The following is a 25193-nucleotide window of genomic DNA, read 5'->3' as shown; positions in this document are numbered from 1 at the left end:
GACACATGTGACTGAGCAGATGACAGGGGAGGTTGGCAGAGTGCTGGGAAGGAAGGCATCTGCCCTCCCAGGGTAGCTGAAGCACCTGAGCCCAGGAGAAGGCAGGTCTTTGTTTAGGGTACATCCTGGAGCAGGGCACAGTGCAGTGGCAGAGCGTGGCCTCGCGTGTGCAAGGCCTCGGGTCTAATCCCCAGGCTCACAAAAAGAAGTGAATTTAAAACGTGCACCCTCCCAGCAGAAACCAGTGAGTGACCGTCATCCCAGCTGCTCAGAGGGGAGTCATCCCAACTGCTAGAGGGGAGTCCAAGACGGAGCAGGTGCCAGGCAGGGCTTTCCTAGGCCCGGGAGCGTCCTCCATGGGGCAGAAGAGAGGCGCACTTCCTCTTCCCCCAGCCGAGGGGACATTCGTGAATGCTGTCCTCATGCTAGGCCACCAGGAAAATTTCTGTGAGTTTCCACCATGTGAAGGGGGACATTTTCTGATAATGATACAAATACACCAGACTTTGGCAAAACTGGAAAAAAATTAAACAACAACAACAACAAGAAAAAAACCCACGACTTTACCTGGAAACCTACAAATGTCTCCTAACTCCTGGGTCAAAGGGCAATATAAACCTAAACTGCACAATCCCTAAAAATCAAACCCAGCGAGAACACATTGTGACGGGACGGTGAGCAGCGCTTCCTGGAAAACACATCCTGAACCCCAAAGTCCACTTTCTTAAAGGAGAAGTGAAAGTGAAAATGAGGGACTTTGAACTGACTGAAAAGGCTGGAAAATCAAAGGCAAAATGAACAATAGGAACGAGTCACAAGACAAAGCAGAATCAGAGATGAGAGAACAGAAAACAGCGGAGACCAGCACTCTGGGTAAGGAGGCGAGGGGGAGGCAGAGGGGGAGGAAGCCCGGACACAAAACCCCGACAAAGACAGGGTGAGAGCTCGCCCAGAGCCAAGAAAAGATGCTTTTAATCCAAGTGACTTTTGCATTTTAAATCGGGATGAAATACGGTTATCTAGGGAAATCTAACCTTGGAACAGACAGGCAGACCCAATGGAACATTCCAAAGAATGAATCAAGAAATTATTGAAGAGCCCTTTCCCCTCCCTCCACAAAATCCTACCAACCAGGCAGCTTCCCAGGGAAGGTCCAACAGCCTTTAACCCCCTCCCCAGAGCACAAGGAGAGAATGAAGACACACAGCTTCTTATCGCACGAGTGTGCCTGACGCCCAAGCCTGAGACAGACTGCACACAGAAAGAAACGCGGACACCCATGTAACTGACAGAACTCAGAAACCCAAGTAAAACATTAACAAATGACTTAGCATCAGCATGCTAAACAAAGAAGAGCCCGTTGTCACTTAATTGGGTTTATGGCAAAATGAAGAGATGGGATCGTATCAGGAAACGTTCCTGGAACCCAGCATATGGGAGGACTTACAGGGAAAGCCTCGTGGTTACTGCTGTCGTCCGAATGTGTCTCCCAAAGGCCACATGCTGGAAACCTACCCCCTGCAGCACTGTCGGCTCGTGAGCTTCCGAGAGCCCCATGGCGCACAGAGAGGGCTGGAGGCTCTGAGCTCCCCCTCTGGCTCTTGCGCTCACCCTCTCCGCCTTTCCTATTCCACCATGGATGACACACCAAGAGGAGGCCCTGACCAGATGCTAGCACCTGGACCTTGGACTTCCCAGCCTCCACAACCACAAGGAGCGAATTCTTATTGTGTACAAATTACCCAGTCGGTGGCATTCTGCTATGGTAGCACAAAACGACTGAGGTAAATCCTTCCAGGAAAAGCATTTACTCGCCGGGTAAGAGGCGCAGGCCTGTAATCCCAGCAGTTTGGGAGGCTGAGGCAGGAGGATCACGAGTTCAAAGCCAGCCTCAGCAAAAGTGAGGAGCTAAGCAACTCAGTGAGACCCTGTCTCTAAATAAAATACAAAATAGGGCTGGGATGGGGCTCAGTGGTTGAGTGCCCCTGAGCTCAATTCCTGGTACCCCTCTATAAAAAAAAAAAAAAAAAAAAAAACTTTTACTCAAGTTCCACACACAATTCTTGATTTTTTTAATGCTCAATAAAATGTGTATCATTTAAAATGGGATGCTTTCTGAACAGGGCAGCATATGCAGCATTATACACATATAAATGCCAGGCCAAAGTCAGCAGAGTTTTTCCCATTAAAGTCAGAATCGAGACGGGAACAATACCGTCACTATTACCTCACATGGAGTCCAACATTGGCCAATGAAATTGACAGGACACAGAAATTGGAGGTGTAAAGACTATCACTGTTTTGGAAATTAGATTATCATACGACTATATGAAATCAATATTAAATGAACACCATTAACAGGAGTACTCAGTAGACTAATTATAACATCAACATTAATGGGTGAAAAGCAATAGCATTCATATTATATATATACATATCTATGTCATCAATTAATATTAATGATAATACATCAATAACTAGAGAGATTGTGTGTGTGTGTGTGATATAGCAGAAGTGATGGAAGAAGGAACTCACAAGAGCCACGAGAAAGATAAAATGCCAGGAAACCCATGTCCCAAGCAAGGTGTGACACAGGAAGGAGAGACCAGACTGACCTGAACAAACACCAGCGAGGAAGCTGACGGAGTCACACTTCTGCCAGCTCCTAAGTCATTACTAAATCTAATGAGATCCTCATAATAAAAAATACTAACTGGTGTAGGATTGCTGCAGAAGAGAAGGTGATTCCAAAAAAACACAAAATATAAACAGAAATGAGTAGAAAGGAAAATGTGCAGAGGAAGAGCAGCGAGCCCAGCCGACCAGGCCTCAGGGCGCTCTGCAGAGCCTCGCAAAGTGGGCACCCATATAACAGAGACGGCGCAGTTCAGGGCAGGCTCCACGCTCCTGGGAACTTCAAGCAGAAGGGAACTAAAATGGACTTTACATGAATATTTTGGAAGTATTAGAAGAGAGCAGGATGAGAGGCATTGAATAACGAAACACAAAATTGTCTTTCAGTCCTTTTACTGCCATTTTAAAAAAAGGGCTGATTTAGTCGGACGGATGATTTATGCCACCACTGTTGTCACAACCGCCACCACCACCATGACCATGACCACCATGACCATGACCGCCATGACCATGACCACCCTGACCATCATCACCATGACCACCATGATCATGACCATCACCACCATGACCATCACCTCCATGACCATCACCACCATGACCATCACCACCATGACCATCATCACCATGACCATCACCAACATAACCATGACCATCACCACCCTGACCATCACCACCATGACCATCACCACCATGACCATCACCTCCATGATCATGACCATCACCACCATGACCTGATATCACCACCATCACCATCACCATCACCATCACCCTGACCTTCATCATGACCAACATCTCCACTGCCCCATCACCCATACCAATACCATCACCACCACTATTACCATTACCACCATCATCTATTACCAGTTCCACATCACCACCACCACCATCATTACCAACACCTTCGCCGTCACCAATGCTGGGCTTGAACTTGAGATCCTCTAGCCTCAACCTCCCAAGTGATTACAGGCATGCATCACCATCACCATGCCATAAGATGTTAATATCCAAAATGCATAAGGAACACAGGGAATTCCATTGCAAGAGAACAACCTGATTTTTCAAGTGGCAAAGGAACTGAATACACATTTCTTAAAATAAGACAGACATATGGCCAACAGGTATTTGAAAAAACACTTAACATCACTAGTCATTTGCATTGCAGGGAAATGCAAATTGAAAGCACAGTGAGATGTCACCTTACACCTGCAGAATGGCTACTCTAAAAAAGACAGAAGGAAGCAGGGTTGGTGAGGACAGAACAGGGGGGAAGGCCAACCAGCACGGCCGTCGTGGGGAGCCGCACTGAAGCTCCTCAAAGAGCTGAAATAGAGCTGCGACGAGACCCGCAGTCCCACGCCTGGAGACAGCACAGGAGAGGAAGTGGGCTCAGGGAAGAGTCCTCAGCATCGTTCACAGCCGCCTAGACAAGGAATCAACCTAATGATAGACCCAGCCTGATTTTCTCTTAAAATTGGGAGCCATCTTGCCACAAAGCCATGAAAAGCTAATTTCGGCTTTACTATAAATTACTGCAAATTCTGAACCTGCTTGAAATGCCTGCCTGTGCCTTGAACTCACCCATGCCTGGCTCTCTGACCAGTTAGCAGCCCTCTCTGAAATTTTAGTGACACCTCACAAATCTTGGCCTTCCCTGGCCAGATATGGACTCTCTCTGAGGCTCTAATAACCTTCATAAATTCTGATGCCGGGGCCAGCAAAAATGTCATGCTCGTCAGAGTTTTGTTATCTGTAACCCCCTCCCTTTGTGTAACTTTCTGGGCTATAAAGCTGGGCTGCAGGAAAGCTGCAGGGCTGTCTTTTTCCCGCGGTTTTGGGTGGGAGAGGCAGCCCGGCTGGTCGAAATGATAAGTTGCTTTAATTTGATTTTAATTGGAGTCAGTGGTCTTTTCTTGTGTCCTGGTCTAACACTCAGCGTCTACCAACAGATGAGCAGACAGAGAAAATATAGCGCTTATACACAGTGGAGCCTGTTCAGCCCTGAAATTTAAAAAGTGTGAGATGCAGGGAATTTCTCACCTGAACTTCCTATGCAGTCAGAGGTAATGAGTAAATCTGGGAGAGTCGGGCTCTGTTATAATACAGAGCCGTCTGACCTAGTACGTCAGGCTGCTGGAACAACACACCATGAACCACCTGGCTCATCAACAACAGAAGTGCGTTTCTCACAGTTCAACGTCCAGGTGAGGGTTTGTGTCCTGGTTCAGAGACTTCCCCTTGTGGGTGAGTGAACTCTCTGGATCCTCTAAAGGACACTAACCCCATCACAGGGCCCCAGCCTCATGGCCACCTTGATGTGAGCGGCCAGCTACGGGAAGTCCTGCAGGGCAGGGAGGGCTCAGAGCTAGGGGCTGCTTGGAAAGCAGAGGGGCGTGAAGAGGCTCACTGGAGCCTCGAGACCCACTGTGTGAGTCAGCTGGAGCCCACCGGGCCGGGAGCGAGTCCTGCAGCCTAAGCAGAGCTGGTCCACACCAGGAGACAGCCCGGGCCAGAGCTGGGAAGGGCACCCACGGGGTTCCTGAGGCACCTTCTGCACTCAGAGCCGGGCACTGGCCAACCACAGCCCTGGCCAGTGCAGACGAGGGTCAGTTCTTGATCCCGTAGGACACATGGAGACCCTGAGCCCCACTCGGCGGAGAAGTCGTGAAATTGGTAAGACCCATGATTAGGCTCAGGAGAGCAGCTCCTGCCCCTGGAGGCAAAGGGAAGGTGGGTAGCGCCAGAAGCAGGGACTGAGCCAGGGCTTCCTGAGCCCTGTTGGACACCCCAGGATTGATCCTCCCAAAGCAGAGGAACTGGCAGGAGCTGCCTCATGCATTTTTAAATGGCCATCACTTGGGGTCACCCTCTAAATGGGTTGTGTGAACCTCAGTGGCTCCAACCAGGTGGCAGGAGGCCCTGGAGAGGCTGCAGGACAGGGTTACAGTCTCCACCCTCAGTGGCCTCCTGGCAGGAACCCAACGGGGCACCAAGAACAGGCCCCCTGCTCCTCCTTGCTCTGAGACCGACTGTCCCAGCGGCTCTCAGCCCAGGCCAGCAAAAGCACAGCCGCAAGGCGCCAGGGCGGTGGGGCTGGGTCCGGGTGCTTCCTGAGGGCTTTCTCCAGGGCCCCCGGAGCTGACCTCCCTCCCTGTGCGTTTGCTATCGATGGTTCCAGGCTTTTAAAAGAAAATGATCAGCTATGGCGACTCTGGTCCCAAGCCCCAAGCCGTGGTGACGAGACATTTCTCTGGTTCATGTGAGAGGGGTGGCTCAGGCAGGGCACAGCAGGTGGGCTTCAGGGAGGGTACCCAGCCTGTCCTGGGACCACCGGGGTCAGACTCATAGGGATCTGAGCCTGAGCCCGGCCCTGAAGCCAGGCCCATCATGGGGGGCGAAGGTGGAGTGAGGCTGACCCTCATCCACTATGGGCTAGCTCGCGCTTTACCCTTCTCTCCATGGTCTTTGAGAAATAACGGTCAGGTGCATTTTGTTGTTGTTGTTGAGTTCTCCTTGGGGTTTGAGCCCATGGCTGGGGATATAGCCACACACGCACTGAGCACCAGGTTCAGTCTGGCTGGACAGGCGACTGGACGGTGGGCCCTGGTTGGAGGAAGTAGGTCATGTGGGCATGCCGGAGGGTTGATCTGCCCCCTGGCCCTTCCCTTTTCTTTTTGGCTTCTGGCAGCCGCCAGGCCTTCCACCATCAATTTTCTGATCTAAAGCTGGCTGACCATGGACAGAACCCTCTGAAACCGTCAGCCAAAATAAAGACATCTCTCCTCCTCTCAGTTGTTCTGGTCAGCTTTTGGTCAGAGCAGTGAGAAGCTGGGCAGCAGTTCTAGATGATGGCATTATTTGACTAAAGCTACTCTGTAGTCTTGGAGGATGGGCGTTCTACTACTGACTTGAGAGCAGGTATTGTGCTAAAAAGGAGTCCAGCACTGTGAAGACACAACCCCAACAGCAGCGAGGTGCCACTTCACACCACGGCGTAGCTAGACTCAAAACGTCAGAAGAGCAAGTGCTGGTGGGGCTGGAGGGGGCCTCTCTCCCAGCGCTGGTGGGAGTGCCAGATGACCAGCCCCTGCAGAACGCACCGAGCACCGAACTCCTGTAGGGCCAGCGATTCCCTTCCTAGAACATTGCAAACGGTCCACAGGAAAACTTGGACAGTGGCAGCATCACAATATCCAAAATGTGGACGTGGCTCAAATGTCACCTACGAAAGAATGGATAAATAAAGCGGGTCTCTCCTGCAGTGGAACAGTATTCGGCCATAAAAAGGAATGAAGCACTGCCGCATGTCGCCCTGCGGTTGAACCTCGAAAACATCATGCTCAGAGAAAGCAGCCAGACACAAAAGGTCAGGGCTGCGTGGTGCTGTTGCAGGCGTTGTTCAAAAAGTGGGGTAGTGATTGTCTGGGGCTGGGGGGCGAGGGGCCTAACTGGGTGATGGATAAAAGGCCTGAGGCTTGGGGTGGTGAATGTCACCTCACGTCACCTATGTCACACTCTGCAGCCCTGCGGGCGAGAAGCAACAGGTGGGACACTGAGGCGGGTAAACTGCTGATGGTCGTCTGGGCTGCCCTGCAGTGCGAGGAGACGCTCCAGAGGGCCCTGTGGCCGCGTGCTGGGAAGGGGCAGAGGCTCGAGGAGGTGCGGTCAGTGCTCCCCACAAGGCACCCCTCACTGAGGCAGAGGGCTGCATGAGCGATTGGCACTGCTGTCACTGGGGCCCCAGAGTGACCGTCCTCAGGTGGCCAGTGCCACGGTTGGATGGTGGCATTGAACCAGCTCCCTGATTGGTGGCAAAGGCCCCGACAGGAAAGCAGCCTCTGACCTGGGGACTTAGACGCTGCCACCCTTCCTGCTCCAGGGAGCCAGACCTGTTTGAAAGCAGCCCCTGGGACACCACTGGGTCCTGGTGGGTGAGAGCCCCGTGGAGTAGCAGGTGACTTGGTGGTTGAGCCGCCCCGCCCGAGATGGTGTGTCCTACCCGCTGCATCCCGGTTGGCGGGACCCCAGCAGTCTGCCGCCCCAGCAGGTCAGAGGCACCAGTGAGTCACACAGATGGTGCTCCGGCCCCTCCTGTCACCTCCACTTCCTCTCTCAACAGACACCTGGGCCCTCCGGGGTGTCCCCTAGGACTGGTGATGGGGAGGGCATCGAGGGTCTGTTTCCCGAGTGGCTCACTTGATACAACAGTGTGAGCTGCATCCCAATTCAGGGTGCCCAGAGGCTGGGGCGAGGGGGACCTCCACTGGGTAGGAGTAGGGAGGGACATCTTGTCTTTCATTTTGTGTGGGGACATGGCTGGAGGCCACACAATGAAAGGACTCCGGGCAGTGGCAGGTGGCTCTGCCTGAGGGTCAGACGCCAAGAAGCAGCAATGCCAGAAGATGAGGGTCACAGAGGTTTGGGAAAGAAAAGACAACGGGAGCCTTTGGGACAGTGGATACATCTCAGGGTGTCCTGTCAATGCCCACCAGAGGACAGCCAGGTGGGCAGGTGGCACGCCTGGTGGAGCCCAGCTCCCTCCCTCCCTGTTCTCCATGCCCGAGGGTGTGATGGCGGGCTGCAGGTGAGCACCGGCCCAACAGCAGGGCTCCCTCTCAAGCCGAAGGGGCTGGGACCAGCCTGCCCAGAGGCCTGATGCTGCCCTGGTGTGGACTTTCTCTCGAGGACTCCACCCACCACTGGGGGCAGAGTGGTTCCAGGAGGCCCGGTGCCCTGGCGGGCAGGGCTGAGCACTGCACGGCTGACTGGGGTGCCAGCTGCGGCTGGCCTGCCCTGTCCCCCGCCTCTGTCACCCACTGTTTCGGGGCTGCTGTAGCGCTGGGCTCACCCACGCAGAGTCCCACAGTCCATAGCCTCACGAGTGACTCGTGGCAAGAACTGAGACCACGGAAACTACTCAAGGGCCAGCCAAGGCGCCACCCTGTGGGGCTGGGCTCGGCTCCAGGGTGCGGGTGTACCGTCCCAGTGACCGGACGCGCCTGGGAACCGGCCCCTCTCACCACCGCCGCCCCAGAGGCCACTTGCAGAGCCCATGCTTCTGGTCCCTGCGGCCTTCCTTCTGTGGAGCAGAAGCTGAGGATCGGGAAAGAAGGCATGGCTTCCGCTGCGTTGAAACAAAGCCAGGGTGCCTCCAACATCCAAGGGAGGGGCCGCTTGTGGCCAGGAGGGAATGGCTGTAGCTCGCTGGGGACACGCAGTGGTGACAGTAGCTTAAACATCTCTGGGCTGGACCCACCTCTAAACATGAAGCCATGCTCCCTGTACACGTGCCACCTAAGCATCGTCCGAAGGTGACTCTGCACAGGTTCTTAGTGTGCCCGTGTTTTCACTGTGACTGTCACATGAGGCCCCGTGTGAAGTGTTCCACTTGGTGCTCAAAGCATTTCAGATTTGGGAGCTTGCTTCAGATTTTGATGTCCAGGTTGGGGATGCTGAGCCTGTCCGGAAGGAAAGAGGAGACACCTGGGAACGACAACAGGAAATGAGCGTTCAGACTCAGCCGCTGGAACAGGGAGCACACAGCCGAGAGAAGCTGCAGACGGCACGAGGATGGGAAGAGACCGGAGGCCGGAGAACACAAAGACACAGAGTAAGGCACGGGACAGGCCGCCGCTGTGACATGCATCTGACTGGAGTTACGGGGGAAACAGGTCCTGTGCTTGATAAAAGCTGCATTCTCAGAACCAGGAACCGTCGCTGAGTCCTCGGGTTTCTCTCTCAGGTCCATTTCTGTATTTTCTTCTTGCCTCTGTGGGCTTTGTAGCAAGTGCAATGGGAGACAGGAAACGGCAAATGTCCTCAAAGTGCTCAGAGAAAGTGGTGGCAGCTGGTGGCCATTGCCACAGCCAAACTGTTTAAACCAGGGCAAGTAAAACCCACGACCCCCAGCAAAGGACCTGTGAGGGAGGCCAAGTCAAGAAAGTCACCCAGAGGGAGCCTAATGGGGCCCAGGAGCCAACAGGGGCCTAAGTAAACTGACCCCTGGCCGAAGGGGAGGGCATGTGGAGCTTCCTGGGAGAGGCCGGGGAGGGTGGCCACTCAGAGGAGAGACAGCGCGCACAACGCCCTGACCGCTGGGAAAATGGGGGGAGAAGACTAAGAAGAGAAAATAGGCAAGAAGAAAATATAGAAATGGGCCAGTGATAGAACCCGAGGACTCAGTGACGGAGGTGGACGTGGGTGGGGACGCTCCCGGGTTAAAGGTCTTTACTGTCTTACTGGGTCCAAACCAAAATTGGCCAGCTCCCTTCCAAGGGAGCTGAGAGACCAAACCTGAGGGCACGGGTGGCCTCAGAGGAAGGAAGGACACTCTATAGACCAGACAGGAACTTCACACAGAACCACATTGACTTTAGGTCGAATAGGCTTAGAGCCAAAAGCATTACTAGAAATGAAGACCTCATCAAGAGAACAGACGGCTGCACATTCACATGTGCCTAGCAAGATACAGTAAAAATGGATGGGACTTCAAGAAGAAGGACTCACCAGGAGATTTAATGTCCCTTCTTAGTGATAGATTAAAGCAGGAGGAAAACAACCAACAAGTAAAGACATAAGATTCCACAAATAAAAGTAGCAACTTGATTTAACAGACACTCATTAAACCCCACAGTTCGGAGCCGTGGCTGGGTACTTCTGCACAAAGGATGTATAGGATCTGCACAGAAGAATGGCGACTTCCCCGGAAGGCACGAGAAGACCTATGTGGAAGGAACCCCAGGACAGCCCCCCACCAGGGGCGACATTGTAAAAAGGCAACCGCCCCAGTTAAATCATCTCTTGATTCCAGCTGAAGTTCCAACATTTAAAAACAAAACAAAACAAAAACAAAAACCACTTAGCCAGACACCAGGGCGCACGTGTGTAACCCCAGCAACTCAGGAGGCTTGGCAGAAGGACTGAAGTCCAAGCCCAGCCCCAGCAATTAGGGAGGCCCTCAGCAACTCAGCAAGACCCTGTAACTCAATGAAAAGGGGCGGGGCTGCGGCTCAGTGGTAGAGCGCCTGCCTCGCACAGGCGAGGCACTGAGTTCGATCCTCAGCACCACATAAAAAAAATAAAGATATTGTGTCCATCTACAACTAAAAAAATCCCCTCCTATCTGTCTCTTTTCCCTGCTTTCTCACCCCACTAAAAAAAATAGTAAATAAATAAAAAGAACTGGGGATGTGACTCAGTGGTTAAGTGCCCCCAGGTTCAAACCCTAGTAAAAAAATTAAAAATTAAATGTATGCCTTATTCTAAAATCTATTTGAAAGAATACAGTTCAAGAGTAACCAAGAAAATTTTGAAGAACAAAAGGTGGGGGCTTGCCCTACCAGATTTCATTCTCGGCCATGAGGATGGAACCAGGGCCTCGTGCCTGTTGGCAGGGGCTCTACCACTGAGCCTCGCCAGGCCCAAGGAATGTCTTCCGAAGCCCCAGTCATCAGGAGAGTGTGATTTTGTGCAGACAGACAAGTGGATGACCCAGTCAGCCCCCAACACGTGCTCCGGGAGGGCTCCTCACAGCACGGGGAGGAGGTGGTGGGCTGCTCCATCAGGCGCCCTGGCCAAGGTACTTCTCAGGCAGGAAACGCTGCGGTAAAGCTGGGCACACCTCCACGTGCCGTGCCTCTGATTCAGAGGCGAAAACACTGAACGACGACTTTCAGAAGAGAAATGCAAGAGACTGATTCTATGACTGGAAGCAAGAAAGGATTTGCTAGCTGCCGCAGTCTGGCTGGGCACAAATGCCGCAGTCTGGCTGGGCACACAATCACGAGCCACCACACAGCTTGTAGATTCCAACAGCAGCTCTTTATTCCCGAACTCACACCAGCCGTCTACAAACACGTTCTGGGGAAATCCACATTCTCTGCCCAAATCCACTCTCACTGGGCTTCTGTCTCCCCAAAAATACTGTCTGAATCCCGTGAGAACTCAAAGGGAACTCAGGCAGCAGGATACGCCCTATTCCCAGCAGGAATAATCTTAAACCTTAAACCTGGAACCTAAACTGGGAACGCCCTAAACCCGATTATCTTAAACCGGGAACACCCTAATCCGCCCTGGTCCTTGAGCAAGGTCACCTACATTCAATGTCACTGCAAAATGTCACTGCAACATGGGGTACGCTGGCAAGGAAATTGTCATACCTACTTGGCTAATGGCTCCCAGCATCTCCCCCCTTCTGATTAATTAAACAACAAGCAATGTGGCTTAAGGACCGTGCCTGGTAGGTTGTCCAATTCAACATATGGTTCTTACCCGTCATCGGAAAACTGACCTTTAGGCGTACCTACTTGGCTCATGGCTCCCAGCAGCTAGCAAGATATGGACATGAAAAACATAACAGAAAAATCCTTAAAGTCACTTTCATTAAAATGAAAGAAGTCTGTGCATCACAAGATACGAAAAAGGGAAAATGCAAGCCAGAAATGAGGAATTTTATAACCATAAGATTGACAGAAAGATCAGTGCATCCCAATTATATGCAGAATGCTTGTAAATTGATAAGAAAAAGGTAAACGTGCCCTAGGAAAGGAGGGAAGCTGTGGAGATTTCAGGAGAGGAAGCCCTGGCGTCCAGCACGCTCGCTCGCTGGCCACCTCGAGCTGAGACAGACCCCCTTCCACACCAGCAGGTCACATCTGACCACCACTCTGCCCACTGCACAGTCACCCTGATGACAAGCCTCCAAAAGAGAATCCCATTCCCTGGGCAGTCAGCATGAGAGACGGAAGAGAAGGGCTGAGTCCAGCTCCCCAGGTGAGGGGCAAAGGGGCAGGGAAGTCGGTGGGGCCCGGAGGGCAAGTGCAGGTGAAGTCACTGGCGTCTGTGCACAATACATGTGCAGAAAATGGCAGCGTCACCCTGCTCTGGGGGTGGACTTTTGGACCCTTGATGTCAAAGTTCAGCCATCTGACACCTGGGCAGTCCTAAGGCAAGAGTGAGTGGTCAACAAAAGCAGCCTTCAAGTCCCTGAAAAGCAGCCTAGGCAACCATTATCATCACGACCCACATGACTGGGGACAGAGGTGTCATCTACAGCAGCGCTACTGGGCGGGATACACACTGCAGCTGCCTGACCTCCAATGTTGGTGACTTTAAAAGTCAGCTAAGTTGGTGTGGTCACACACACCTGTGATCCCAGCCACTCGGGAGGCTGAGGCTGAGGAGCACAAGTTCAAGGCCAACCTGGACAACTTAGCAAGATTCTCAGCACTTTAGTGAGACCCTGTTTGAAAATGAAAGGACTGAGAGTGTGGCTCGGGGTGAAGCGCCCCCAGGCTTGCTCCCCAGCACCAGAACCAAAATCAGCACAAAGAGCCACCCGACTGCAGCAAGCAACTGGAGAGCAAGCCCAGCCACAGTGGGAGGGTCCAGGGAGCAGGGCTCACCCCTTCCCAGCCTGCACCTCCGTATCTCACCTTGAACTCTCAGAGGTATGTGTGGGGTGGTCAGTGGCTAACCAGGAAGCTGCAGTCCCACAGGAAATGCATGGACTGTAGTGACACAGCTGTGAGAATGAACTTGGGGACCAACCCACTGAGTCCTGGCTCTGAACAACACTGAGACAGTAAGATCAACCCCTTGATGGGATTCCCTCGTTCTGAAAACCGTGGGGCGCCTCCGCAGGCTGCAGCAGCTGCGCAGCACCCTCTTTGTTGTGGACGCTGGCACCAGACTGACCAGCTCAAGGTCAGCCTTGCCACTCACGTCACTGCGAGGTGAGTTGATGGTTGTAATGGCCTGAGGACGCCGCCAGGGGCGCTCCTGCCTTTGTTATGGTTTGGGGATCAACCAAAACACTGGCACTTCCTGGGTTCACTCTGTCAGATCAGGCAAGGCGGGCAGCGACCAAAGGAGGCAGATTTAAAAGGACCGCTGAACAGGCTTTATTGAGACATCACTCCCGGGCGGAACTCGATCAGACCCACAGAGTGGACAGGAGGAGGGTCTGAGGAGAAACCGCGTGGGAGCTTGACCGGACTGGACTTTTACGGGACCCACAGCAGGAAGGGAAGGGCTTGGGACAGGAAAAGGTGTCTTAGAGTCCCTTGTCCCGTTGGAGTTGGTCAGGGGAGTTGGCTGAATTCCAGGATTGGCCAGGGGGTCCTGCTGATTGACAGGCGTTAGTCAGGAGACCTCGCTGATTGACAGGCGTTTCTGCCGGTGCCTGATTGATGCCCCCCACCCCACCCGCGGGCTGCTTTGTTCCAAGTCGCCACCAAGTCTCTACCACTGACCTAACACACCCCATCCCTTGTGGGACAGGGGACCAAGTGGTAATGGGCAGGGACTCCGGGCCCCCAAGCCTCTGGGAGGTTTTCATTTCGTGACTGTTCGCGCCCCTTCTCTACTCTGCCCGCGGGTTGGTGTGCTGCTGGGGCAGGTTCTTCCTGGAGCCCTCCACTTCTCTGAAGGCCTCGTGGCTCTTCCTTTTCACCCCTCCCCGTGCTCCCCAGGCCTCCAGAGCCATGCAGAACAGCACCCAGACAGAGATAAGCACCTGGGAGCTTCCAGCAACATTCCCCTTGGAAACCCACCTGCCCCCCCACCCCCTTCCAAGACCCCTTCCTGCANCCCTCCACCCCTCCCACCCTGCTTCCCGGCTCTGTGTCCCGAATGGCCACAACCACAGGGTGTCCTCGACCCTGTCCTTCAGCTGGCTCTGGTGATGGGAGATGAGCAGGACATTGGAGGAGGCAGCCACTGCCCCCTTTTCATAGGGCAGTGGCCTCGGGCTGGCCCTGTAAGTCAGGCTTCTTACAAAGCCCTGGCAGGTGGGTTTGACCACTGAGCCATCGCCATCATGAGAGTCTTTTGGATGAACTGACACATTTTAAGACAGTGTGTGGAGCCTCTTGTCCTGAAAGTGTTGAGAACCTGGGGGACCTTGGGGACAAGTGTGCCCAGAGGGCTGCCTTCAACCAGAGGCAGGATCTCCCCGGAGAGCTCTGTAAAGACCATCCCCAGCTCCGTGCACCTTTGCTGCCTGATCTGACTTCCTGACTCAGGTCTCTGCAAACAGGCTCCTCGGTGGGACGCTGCTTCGGGTGTGGTGTTCTCCGCCTGGGCGGGGGACTGGGGCCCCATCCCCGGCTTCCATGTGTTGCTCTGGGCAGTCAGGTCATGGTGTGGTTGGCCAGGCGCCCACCTCCCTGTGTGCCTGAGGCCATTCTCTCGTGGAGATGGACGCTGTTGGCCACGGTGCTCCGCGCAATCATCTCTACCACAGCAGCTCGGCACATCACAGTGGACACGACGGAGGCAGGGACCTAAGGAAGTGTCAGGACACACTGGGCTTGGAAAATATGACACAGAGGAGGTTGAAAGTGACAGAAAAATGGACACTGGAGCAGAGGAGCTGTGTGAGGTCCGCGGGGAAGTGTCCAGAAGCCCGCCACAGCCACAGTGATGCCCTCTCCTCCCTGGAGGACAGTGCCCTTGTGTAGGAAGGAGCCCTTCTGATGGGGTCACTCCGCCTGGCCATGGCAGCTGCCCAGGCAAAGGGTCCAGAGCAGGACACCAGGTCTCTAGTGAGGCCCAATGCTCCAGGGTGTGCAGATTGCCAGGTCTGCGACCACTCACTTCTTTTGTTCAAAGTTCTTTTACAGATTGGAAACTCAAGGGCACACAGGGCAAGTGCTGGGCCATTCTGGCAATAAGGAGTGTGTTTTGGATCATAATTCAGAGGCCTCCAGACCCCGAATCCAAATCCTTCCCCCTACGCCACCACCCTGTCCCATGGAAATACAGCTGCTGGCTCTGGCCGTCCAGAGGAATGGGGAGTGGTGAGGCCAGCACTAGACAGGTTGGGCAGAGGCAGAGCAGGCTGCTTTGCAGGCAATTGAAGCTATGACAGATTTTTGACGGAAAGATCTTTCTGGTACTTTCTATGCCTGAGCTTCTAAGGCTTCAGAGCGACTCCATCCTGGCAGGTGCTGTGAGGCCAACACCCACAGAGGAGGGCTGCAGAGACACCGGGAGCCCTACTGAGCTGGTCCTCTAGCGCCTGCACTGACCGTTCCCCGTCCCTTCCCGGGGCTCAGGATGGGAGTCGGGTGGTGTGGGTGCACCCACGTGGCCCACTGACCGCAGGCAGGACAAGTCTGACAGCGAGCTTCCCTGGCCCGTCCTGGCCCGGCCAGCAGCAGGCCTTGAGCAGGATGAGCAGTCTCTGCCGCAAAGCGGCCTCCTCCCAGGACTGCAGGCCATCCGGAGCGTGGTCTCAGTGAGCTGTCTCCCCGGGCGCCCACTGCTGCAGGGACCTGGCCGTCAGGGCTCGAGTCCTGGCCCTGGAGGAGGCATGCTCGTGAGGACGCTCTCCAAAGTCCGTTCCTAGTGGGGCTGTACTTGGAGGACCACACCCCTTAGGATGTGTGTGCCCTTACCTGTGCTGGGTCACACGGCACGAGTGCGTAGGTGTGCGGTGTGTGCATGTGTGACAGACAGCGCACGGGTGGGACTCTCCAGAGATCCTGACTGAGCCCTGGCTTCCCAGCCTCCCAGGAGCCCAAGGCGGGCAGGTCGCTGTTGCCAAGGCCACCTGGAAGGAGGCCCCAGACAGAGAAGCCTGTCCATCAAGGGGCTGCTCCCAAGAGCAGGACACCCAATTCCTTCAGTGTGAGTTATTTTGGGGGGACAAATGAGACCCTGGAGTAGCTTTCAGCTACAATAAGATTTTGGTTTTGAATAAAGAAGAAAAAGGGGTTTCCTTGTCTTCTCCACAGAATTTGGTTTTACAAAAAAAATCAATTTTTAATATTTGGACGCCTGCTCTGGAAAACCCCTCATCCTTGATGGCCTTTAAAGCCCAGCCTGGACGGTGGGTCTCTCAGCTCACACGTGCCACTGAGCATCCTGGTGCTCTCTGCCACGTGACCCTTGACTCCCTTCCAGAAAGCAACCGGCGCAGCAGGGAGAGACAGGGCAGTGCCCTCAGCTGTGTGGCTCCCAGGTCAGAGCCAGGGCACGGGGACCACCCGGTGGCCCTCTGCTTCCCCCCTAGAAAGATCTGTGCAGACCAGAAATAAAGAAACGAAAGGAGGCCAAGAGTCACTTTCTCTTGTATTGTGGACATTTTCTCTCTCCTTCACAGCAGCATTTCTAACAAACAAGAACGATGCCTGCAGCATTTATCCAGAAAATACCACACCGCACGAGAGCAGAGTGCCGCTCACGCAGCCTTCCATGCGGCCCTGCAGAACAGCACCGCCAGTCCTTGGGGACACGGGCCTGTGAAGTCTAAGTCACCCCCACCCCGACCGACAAGTTTCCACACACCAAAATACCTCTCCTCGACTACACAAAGCTCGTGAGTAGCAAAACTTGTAAAAATGAAGTATACAAAAGGAAACACCCTATAATACATTTGCACCCTGTATACAATGTATCCCTTTGAAAGTGGCGATGACGTCGGGCATGGCAATTTTTCAAGGATAGAAAAAGAACCCCAACGTCTGCCACGCGGCACTGCAGTCGTGGTCTGCGTGGCTTTCCAGAGATGTTCGTGTGGAGTCCGCGCTTGCTGGCAATCCTCAGGATTAAGAAGCCAGTGGCGTCTCCTGGCATGGAGGCAAGGAACATTTGATTGTCACAACATACAATTCTGAGACAATAAATACAACTAGAGCAGATGCATGTCTTCATTGGATCAAGTAACTCCAGTTTAATTTAATACAATTTAGTGCATTTCAGTATCTCATTCACAGTTCAATTGCTGTCTAAATACTTCTGCAACAAAAAGTTAATCTGAAAAATTAAGGAGAGAAAGAGAGCTCCAGGTGACCTTGTCAGCACAAAGCGATTTGCAACAACCCGTCATCTGTGAAGAGCCCGTGTGGCCGCTGCCCAGGCTGACTCACGTCAGCTTCTCCGGTGACCTCCTGGGCTCCCAAGAGTGCTCTTGGAGCAGGTGACGGAGAATGCTGCCATTTCCCCCGAAGCCGCAAATGCTTGTAACAAACCTCACTCATACACACCCTCCCCTCTCCAGCAAACAGATCGCAGGGTGACATTTTACCCAAAATCTGTCCCTGGCCCTGATACAACAGAGTCTGGAGCCCATGTGTCAGTACCCACTGGGCAGTCCCCAGCAGCGTTCTGGGATAAAGCCAAAGCCCAGATCAGTGGTGTACCCCTCAGGCCCAAGCTGCTCTGGGGTGGCTTGCCTTGGGCTTGGGAGCCAGCCCACTAGAGAAAGGGGCAGGCCCGGGGACCAGGGACACGCCGTTTCCAGAAAGAAGGTAGGCGGGTGCATCAGACTCGCCGTCTTAACCCCGAGCCTCGTCACACTGTAGAAGGGTCAGAATCTGCCACGAAGCCACACCGCTCAGCACGAGAGATGCATGCAGGGACCGCATGCAGCCGGCCAGCGGGGAGGGGTCTGCAGCAGCAGGTATGCCTGGGTGGCACGATCCAGAAGACAGTCAGCAAGGCTAGGAGGGTGTCACTTGGCCTGTCCTATAAGGTCTCAGGCAGAGACAAAGCAACATGCAGAAAGAGCCACATTCATCTCCAGGAATCAGATTTAGCTGGTAGTCCCCAGGGGCACGGTGGCCTCCTGACATCTCGTAAATGACACAAGAGCGTGACACATAGCTGGGTCCGGCCACTGCCTTTTCTTCAGCGTCAGTGCTCAGCAACACCCCGAACAGACCAGGGCCGGGGTGGGGGGTTCTCCAGCCGGCGCAGAGGGGAGGACGGGGCAGACAGGCAGATTCAGAACTGGTTGGTGGTAATGACCGGCATTGTTTTTTATAAGAAAGTGCTTTATGGTGCTGGTCGGGTTGCTCAGTGGTTTATATATTCAGAGCTCAATTCCTCAAGCCAGCTCTGCTCCTTGAGGACAGGGACCTCACAGCACCTCACCAGGCTGTGCCTTGGGTAGCCACCACCAAGCACAAGGCAGCAGTGTGGCCCCCTTCTCTGGGTTAGCGGCTTATCAGTGAGAAGCCTTTTCAGAGCTCCTCAAGGCCTTTGTTGGGAGGAGAGAGTGTCCCCGTGGAGGAAGTGCCTTCCCTTCTGACCACTCAGCTGTCCCCAGCTTCTCTCCCTGAGCCCTGGGGACAACCACTGTTAGGACACTAGTAGAAAACCCCTGGTGAAGAGCACAAGGTCCCTAGACACTGGCAGCTGCACAAAGGCACTGTGACATGCCAGGCACCACACAGCTCCCTAGAGAGGCCCAAAGAGCTGCCGCTTCACCCCCTGCTCTCCACGGCATCAGAGTCTGCCTGAGCTGGCTTGTGGGGGCGACTCCACAAACTGGCCGCAACAGAAGGCTGAGGATGGAGTCCCCAGGGCACCTGCTCCTGGGCCTGAGCAGACAGCCCATGAGACCACGTCCCAGGCTGAGCTCAGCCGGCCAGGTGCCGGGCTCTGGAGGAGCACCCTGAGCCACGGGGCAGCGGGCAGCACCTCCCTACCTGTAGCCCCGGAGGACATGAGCCACTCGGGGCCTGGGACGCTCCCCCACACCACAACCAGCACAATGTCTGAGGGCCGTCGGGACTGCTTCTGCCCGAACACAGCCTGAACTTGGACATGACATCAGAAATGACTGGATTCAGAAGTAGAGCGTGAAGGAAAGAGAAAAGCACCGTGCAGAGACTCATTTAATTTAAAATCAAGGGGCTCTCCTCCCCTTTCCTTCTGAAGCAAATGGAAAGCAAAATCCAGAACCCTCAAAAAACAATACAAAAACCCCCAAACATTCACGGTGTAGTTTTTATTGCTCTCAGAAGGCTCGTATTAGATGTGCACGCTGGGCTGCGGTCATCGGCCTCTCCACGGCAGAGGTAAAGCCTGTGCCTGGATCCCTCACGGTTCGCTCATGGACTCAATGCGGAATTTACATTACATATTGATTTCAAAGGGAGGGAGACTCTCTGGGAAGCCAGAGCTATTGATTCATGGCAGAATGGGAGACTGGCATTCCTGGGGCATGGACGTGCATGTAGTGCCCTTGGCCTTTTTCCCTTGGGATTTCCTAGGTGTCAGTGAACTAGTGACAGATGCAGACCTAACCAGGGGCAGAGAGAGGAGCAGCCAGCACGGGAAGAAAAGAAACCTCAGGGTGGGGCCACCCAGAGGGGCACCCGGCTCTGTGCAGAGGAGGAGGCCGGGAGAGACGGGTGAGGCCGAGGGAAGAGGTTCAGTGTCTCCTCTTGTCTTGCTTGGTTTGCCCGCCATCCTCACAAGGAACGTGCCACTCCCTGTCACTCACCAGCCCGCACACGCCCACGGGGGCTCCCCTCTGCCTTCCACACAGACCACATGGCTCAGAAGCGTCCCCTAGAGAGGAGGCACCACCTCGCCCAATCTCCCCCAGCACTGAGGGCAGAGGCACGGTCACTCTCACTCAGTCCGTATCTTCTCCAGGCCTTTCCTCCATTTCTGCCTGTGTTCAGAATGCTGGTTACAATGTATCAGAGAGAACACCCGTTCCCCCACCCCCCTTGCTAAAAAAATGAAGGGAGTGTGACTTTAAAAGAGCCAGTTCAAGGTTCAAGACAAAAGCCCAATGCAGGTGGTGGACAGGGTGGACAGTAGCCAAGGAGGCCTGGGTTCACTGGAAGCCAGGAGGGGCTTGACACACTCCTGTCCACCCAGCAGCTGCCCTCACCAAGTCCAGCGTGCATTACCTGTGCTGCAGGAGGAAGCATTCCCGGTGGGCCCAGGGGACCTCGGTGAGAACACCCTGTCCTGTGGGGACACTCAGGGATGTCACCAAGGTGGGGGCGGGGCACTGTGGGCACAGGCCTGGTGAGATGACATCTGCCTGGACAGAGGCAGGCCCTCCCCGGGACACAGGGTAGCCCCTCGTGGAGGGGAGGGAGGCCCCACCCTGGCTTCCATCAGGAAGGCCAGCCAGAGGCCAGCTAGTGAGATCAAGTCAGCCCACAGGTGGGCATCAGCTGTCGCCACGTGCCTTTAGAGGACGGCCTCCTTCCAAGCCCCCACAGGGCTGGCTCTTAATCTGTGGGCCCTGCATGACCCTCTAGTCCAGCCCCGGTACAGGGGGCAGAGCCTGGTGGCCATGAAGACAAGAACGGGACAGGACAATACAGCTCTGGGAACAGGAGAATGCCGCATTCCCTGGAGCTGTCAGGAGCCCACTCACTTTAAAAAGAGCTGGAAGGCATTTCCACACAGGTTAAGGAGGAGGGGCAGACGGTGCTGGAGAACACAGCCGGCCCAGGGGAGGCAGGACAACCATGGGACCTGCTCAGAATCAGTCTGATTTACATTCAGTGTGTGCTTATCACAGAAAGGACTTTCTCTTTGGGGCCCTCCCACCACCCAGAAGCCAAGGTGCAAAGCGAGTGGGATGAGTGAGCTCTGGGGGCTGGGGCCCGTCAACCCACGCTGGGGGGACAGCAGAAAGTTCTTTAAGAGCCAGTGTCTGGGGGCGCAAAAGAGGGCCAGGGTAGGTTCCCGAGATGACTGATGAAAACCAAAACCTCGACCAACGTTTAAGAAGAGAGCAGCCCAGGCCCCTCTTGGAGGTGGAGTCTGAGGAGCACACCAGGGGCCTCCTCCATCCTGCCAGCCCTGAGGGGCTCCCGGGAGGAGCTGCTTCTGCCCGGGATTCGGGAGGGTCCTGCACGTGGGAGCTGGGAGCGCACGCCTTCACCGCAGGCCTTCTGAGTGCTTTGCTCTTGGCTCAAGTTTTATTTGTTAATATTAGTCACCAGTTAATAAGAAAAATAGTTTCTAAGTGTCTCTTTCCCCTCGCTCTGTGTGTGTTGTTCTGTTTTTAATTGAGTTAATTTGATACCACGTCGGGTTATGTGCGTTCAATCACAGCCATTAATTATTCCTTTTTCTTAAACTCTTGGTTTCCGTAGCTGGAGCCTTTCTCTATTTCAGTCACTCCTATCAGTCTGCGGACTCCAAAGGAAGCTTGAAAAACAGGAGAGAGAAAGAAGAGGTCAGGCTGAGCTCTGCACTGAGCCGCGAGGCTTGGCCTCCCTCCTCTGCCCAGCCCTCTCTCCTGCCCCATCCAGGGAGGCCACCGGAGGGGGCTTGGGCTTCTCCGTGAGCTCGGAGCTGGGCTGCCACTGGGGGCAGGCAGGGTCTGGGCTGCACTGCCACAGGCGAGAGCTGAGGCATTTCTCCCACAGGGGCAGAGGCAGCCGACCTGCGTGGTGCCCGGCCTGCCCCTGCGTGGTGCCCGGCCTGCCCGTGTACAAGCCTTGGCTGCTCTGAGCAGGGCCTAAGAGGCGGGAACAGACTGGCCTTACAAAACCCCAGCAGGTGAGATGGACAAGCAGGATGCTCAGATGAAACCAGCCACATCCCCTGTCCCCTGAGGGCGGTCCCAAGTGAATGTGCTGTCCCATGGCAGAGGCCAGTCACCTCTCAGGACCCCCCCACTGTCCTGAAGGAGAAGCAGGGCACGCCAGGAGCCAGTCTAGGGAAGTGGGCCTGGCAGTGGAGGGGCCCTGCAGGTGGACACTGTCCCTCCACAGAAGCCCATCCATCTGCAGGGACAGTCCACGGGGGCACATGCACAGTGGGCGTCCATTTGCCAGCCAGGCCAAGCCCAGCAGGCACCTGGCGATGTAATCAGGACAGGCACACCAGGAGGATCACTGAAGCTCAAGAGGTGGCTGAATAATGAGAATGTCCTGTGTGGACCTTCAGGCCACCAGCCCAGCCACCCCCCAAGGGGCCTGAATGCAGACACAGTGACTGGGGACATCTCAATGGTGTCCTCACCAGACAGTTTCAGTGCAAGTACCGCAGCGGTGGGCCGAGGACATGGCCCCGTGACCTCCTTGACCCTGCAGCTTCGGGGCGAGAGCCACAGCCCCACAGGGCCACCAGGATGAGTCGTCCAGTCCTGGGCACTGAAGCCGGCAGGCGGGGACACTCCCACACGGTGGGCTGTTACCCTAGTGCTCATTACCTGCTCCCACAAACCCCAGGAAGGTCAGGATCAGGAGAGGGGATCCACTGGCAAAGACGCCCAAGGCAAAGCTGAGGAGCGGGGAGAGGAGGACGGTGGCCCAGCACAGGAAGTTCAGCAGGGTCCACGGCCGCCGGGCAGGCCGGATCTGCTCCCCGGGAAACACGCCCTTCTGCTTGTACATCTCCTGCAGCGCATCCTGGAGGCAGGGAGAGAACGGGGTCAGGATCGCCCCGCGCTGCGCTCAGGCAGGAGGACTGTCCACAGCGAGAGCTGACTCTGGTGTCCTGCTGAGCGATGGCACCACGGTGGTCCTAGAAACCACGCAGCCCTCTGACCGGGAAGCTGCCAGGAAGCAGCCTGCCAAGCCAGAGAGGCCGCCCCACAGGACGACAAGCAGGGGGCTGGCTGGGATGGGGCACGCCCTGCAGGGCCGCCGCTCCAAGGGAGAGGTGTGGCAGCTGTTGGGACCTGCTGGGGTCCTGGACCTGGAACGTCTTGCACTATCACCATGGGGTGCCTGGCCCTGAAAGGCCCTGGTCAGCAGAGAGGCGTCCTCTGCTAATGGAAAGGGTGGAGGAGGTAGGAGCTGGTGGCATGCAGGTGCAGCTGGCCACAGCTGCTCCACCAACAACACTGTCCAGGCTCTCTCCACAGTGACATCGGGGCTCACTGTACCCAGAGCTCGGCTGGGGGACAAGCTGCAGGTCTGCCACAGCAGGTCCCTGCCGCCAGCACACACCGCCAGGTAGCTCCACATCCAGAAGGGGACACACGTGTGGCAGTGTTAGTATTCTGACAGAAGAGGTTAAAGTGCCAGACGATGCCCTCGAAACCACAGAATGCGCATGACTATGAGCGTGTGTAGTCCTGGATTTAGAGAGATGTAGCGCATGTCAGTGATCGCCTGGGGAGTGTGACGCCATACACTTTATTTCCTTTTCATTTTCAGTTTTGTTTTCAATTCGCATTCAATTTTATTCTGTTGTATTTTGTGGTATAGAAAATGGGGGGCGGGGTAACCAACACGGGCTTGCAGTTGTGCCCCTTCCCGCCGCTCGTGGAGGCCCTGCATGGCCAGGAGCAGCTGTGCTGGACACACATATCCGCCTGGCACTGTTCTTGTTAGAGTCCAAATGGCCTCAACATTCACAGACAGGAAAAGGAGCCACTCGAATGGACACTGCTGCACGTGGAGCCTCCCGGCTCCTACAGGCAGGAGCCGAGTCTGTCACTCAGGATGGACCTCAGAAACAGCAGCGACCAAGAAGAAAGAAACAAAAGACTGCCACGGATTCTGTGTCCTCTGTGGTGCACTGTCCTTGATGCAAACCTCAAAACAAGGACTTGAGAGTCAACTGAGGTGCTGTCACTGTGCATCACAACTTCTGGGAAAACTGCAGGTGACGTGAAACCCAAGCCCGGGTCCCTTGTCGAAACTCCCACTTGCACTGGCCTCAGCTTATTCTAGACAACAGATGCCAGAGGGGGAGGACAGGGCTGCGCCCGGCTCACCCGCGTCGCCATGCACTGTGTGCATGAACAGAGGTGCCCGGCACGGCCTGCAGGTTCCACAGCGTCCTGGGAGCTGGACACGCTGCGAGCATCCCGCAGCCTGCTTTCCCCCAGGCACATTCCCAAGAGCCAGCTGTGCTGACAGCACATGTAGTTCATTCATTTTAACTATCATGTCACATCAAACGGACAGACGAACACGACGTGACTGTTCCTGATAATGAACTTCTGGGCTGTTTCTAATTTCCTGCTGACCAGTACTGCTGCTGGCAAGCGTCACTCCACTTAGGAGTTCCAGAATTTCAAATCGTGACCTGAGACCAGAGGCACTTTTCTTAGCACTTGGTGTAACCAGACAGACACAGCCGTGCAGCTACAGGATGCAGGACACACTGTTTCCATTTGTCTTTTTCTTCTTGTGAGACTCACGCTGCTTTAGGGGCCCACACTTGGCCCTCACATTTTGGAGGACACGTGATGAGTGCACGTGGTTATGGGCCGCAGAGTGAGGTCTCAGTACATGCCTGCAGTGTGTGATGGCCAGCTCAGGAAATGCCCATCCGTCACTCAAACACTTAGCATTTCTTCATGGTGGGAATAGTCAAAACCCTTTCTACTATTGACTGTGAAACACATAATTAATCACTGCTGTGCTCGTGGTAGGGTGTCTCTTATCCATCTGCGCGCATCCTCTCTCCACCCTCCTTATCCCCTGCCTCCCTAGCATCTCAGAACTCTCTACCTCTGAGCTTTCTGTTTGAGCTCACATCTGAGTGAGAACACATGGTATTTGTCCTACTATGCCTGACTTTTTTCAACCAACACCCTGTCCTCAAGTTCCATCTCTGTTACTCAAATGAGGGTTGTAACAGTTTTTAGGGTGAGTAGTGTCATATTGGGTACATCCACTGAGGAACACCTAGGTCCACCCCACATCTTGGCTACTTGATGAGCACTGTGATAGACCAGGGGTGCAGGTGTCTCTCTTTCCCAGGGGTGGGTGTGAGGCTGCGTGGTGCCATTTCAAGTCCCCCCCCCCTTCCTCCCTGCCTCGTGGGCTGGCCGTGGAACCTGGGCCTCATGTGTTCTAGGATGCCCCTGCAACTGAGCTGCCCACCACCCT

The 25193-nt window shown here is 54.8% G+C and overlaps 1 protein-coding gene across 4 annotated transcripts in view; it reads right to left on the bottom strand.

Moving 5' to 3' along the window:
• Positions 1-16694: 16694 nt before the first annotated feature.
• The window catches only part of Agpat3 (1-acylglycerol-3-phosphate O-acyltransferase 3), a 64236-nt gene continuing 55737 nt past the window's right edge, over positions 16695-25193 (bottom strand). For all 4 annotated transcript variants that reach the window (XM_048803762.1, XM_048803761.1, XM_048803764.1 and 1 more), the window contains 2 exons: positions 22556-22754; positions 16695-21546 (listed from right to left, as the gene is read on the bottom strand). In XM_048803762.1, the coding sequence (XP_048659719.1) occupies positions 21458-21546; positions 22556-22754 (288 nt within the window). In that variant the 3' untranslated portion in view covers positions 16695-21457. The remainder of the gene's footprint in view (positions 21547-22555; positions 22755-25193) is intronic.

This window comes from Marmota marmota, unplaced genomic scaffold, assembly GCF_001458135.2.
Source record: "Marmota marmota marmota unplaced genomic scaffold, marMar, whole genome shotgun sequence".
NCBI classification, from domain to species: Eukaryota; Metazoa; Chordata; class Mammalia; order Rodentia; family Sciuridae; genus Marmota; species Marmota marmota.
Note: the sequence above shows the minus strand (reverse complement) of the source record. Positions and strands in the feature narration are given on the sequence as shown.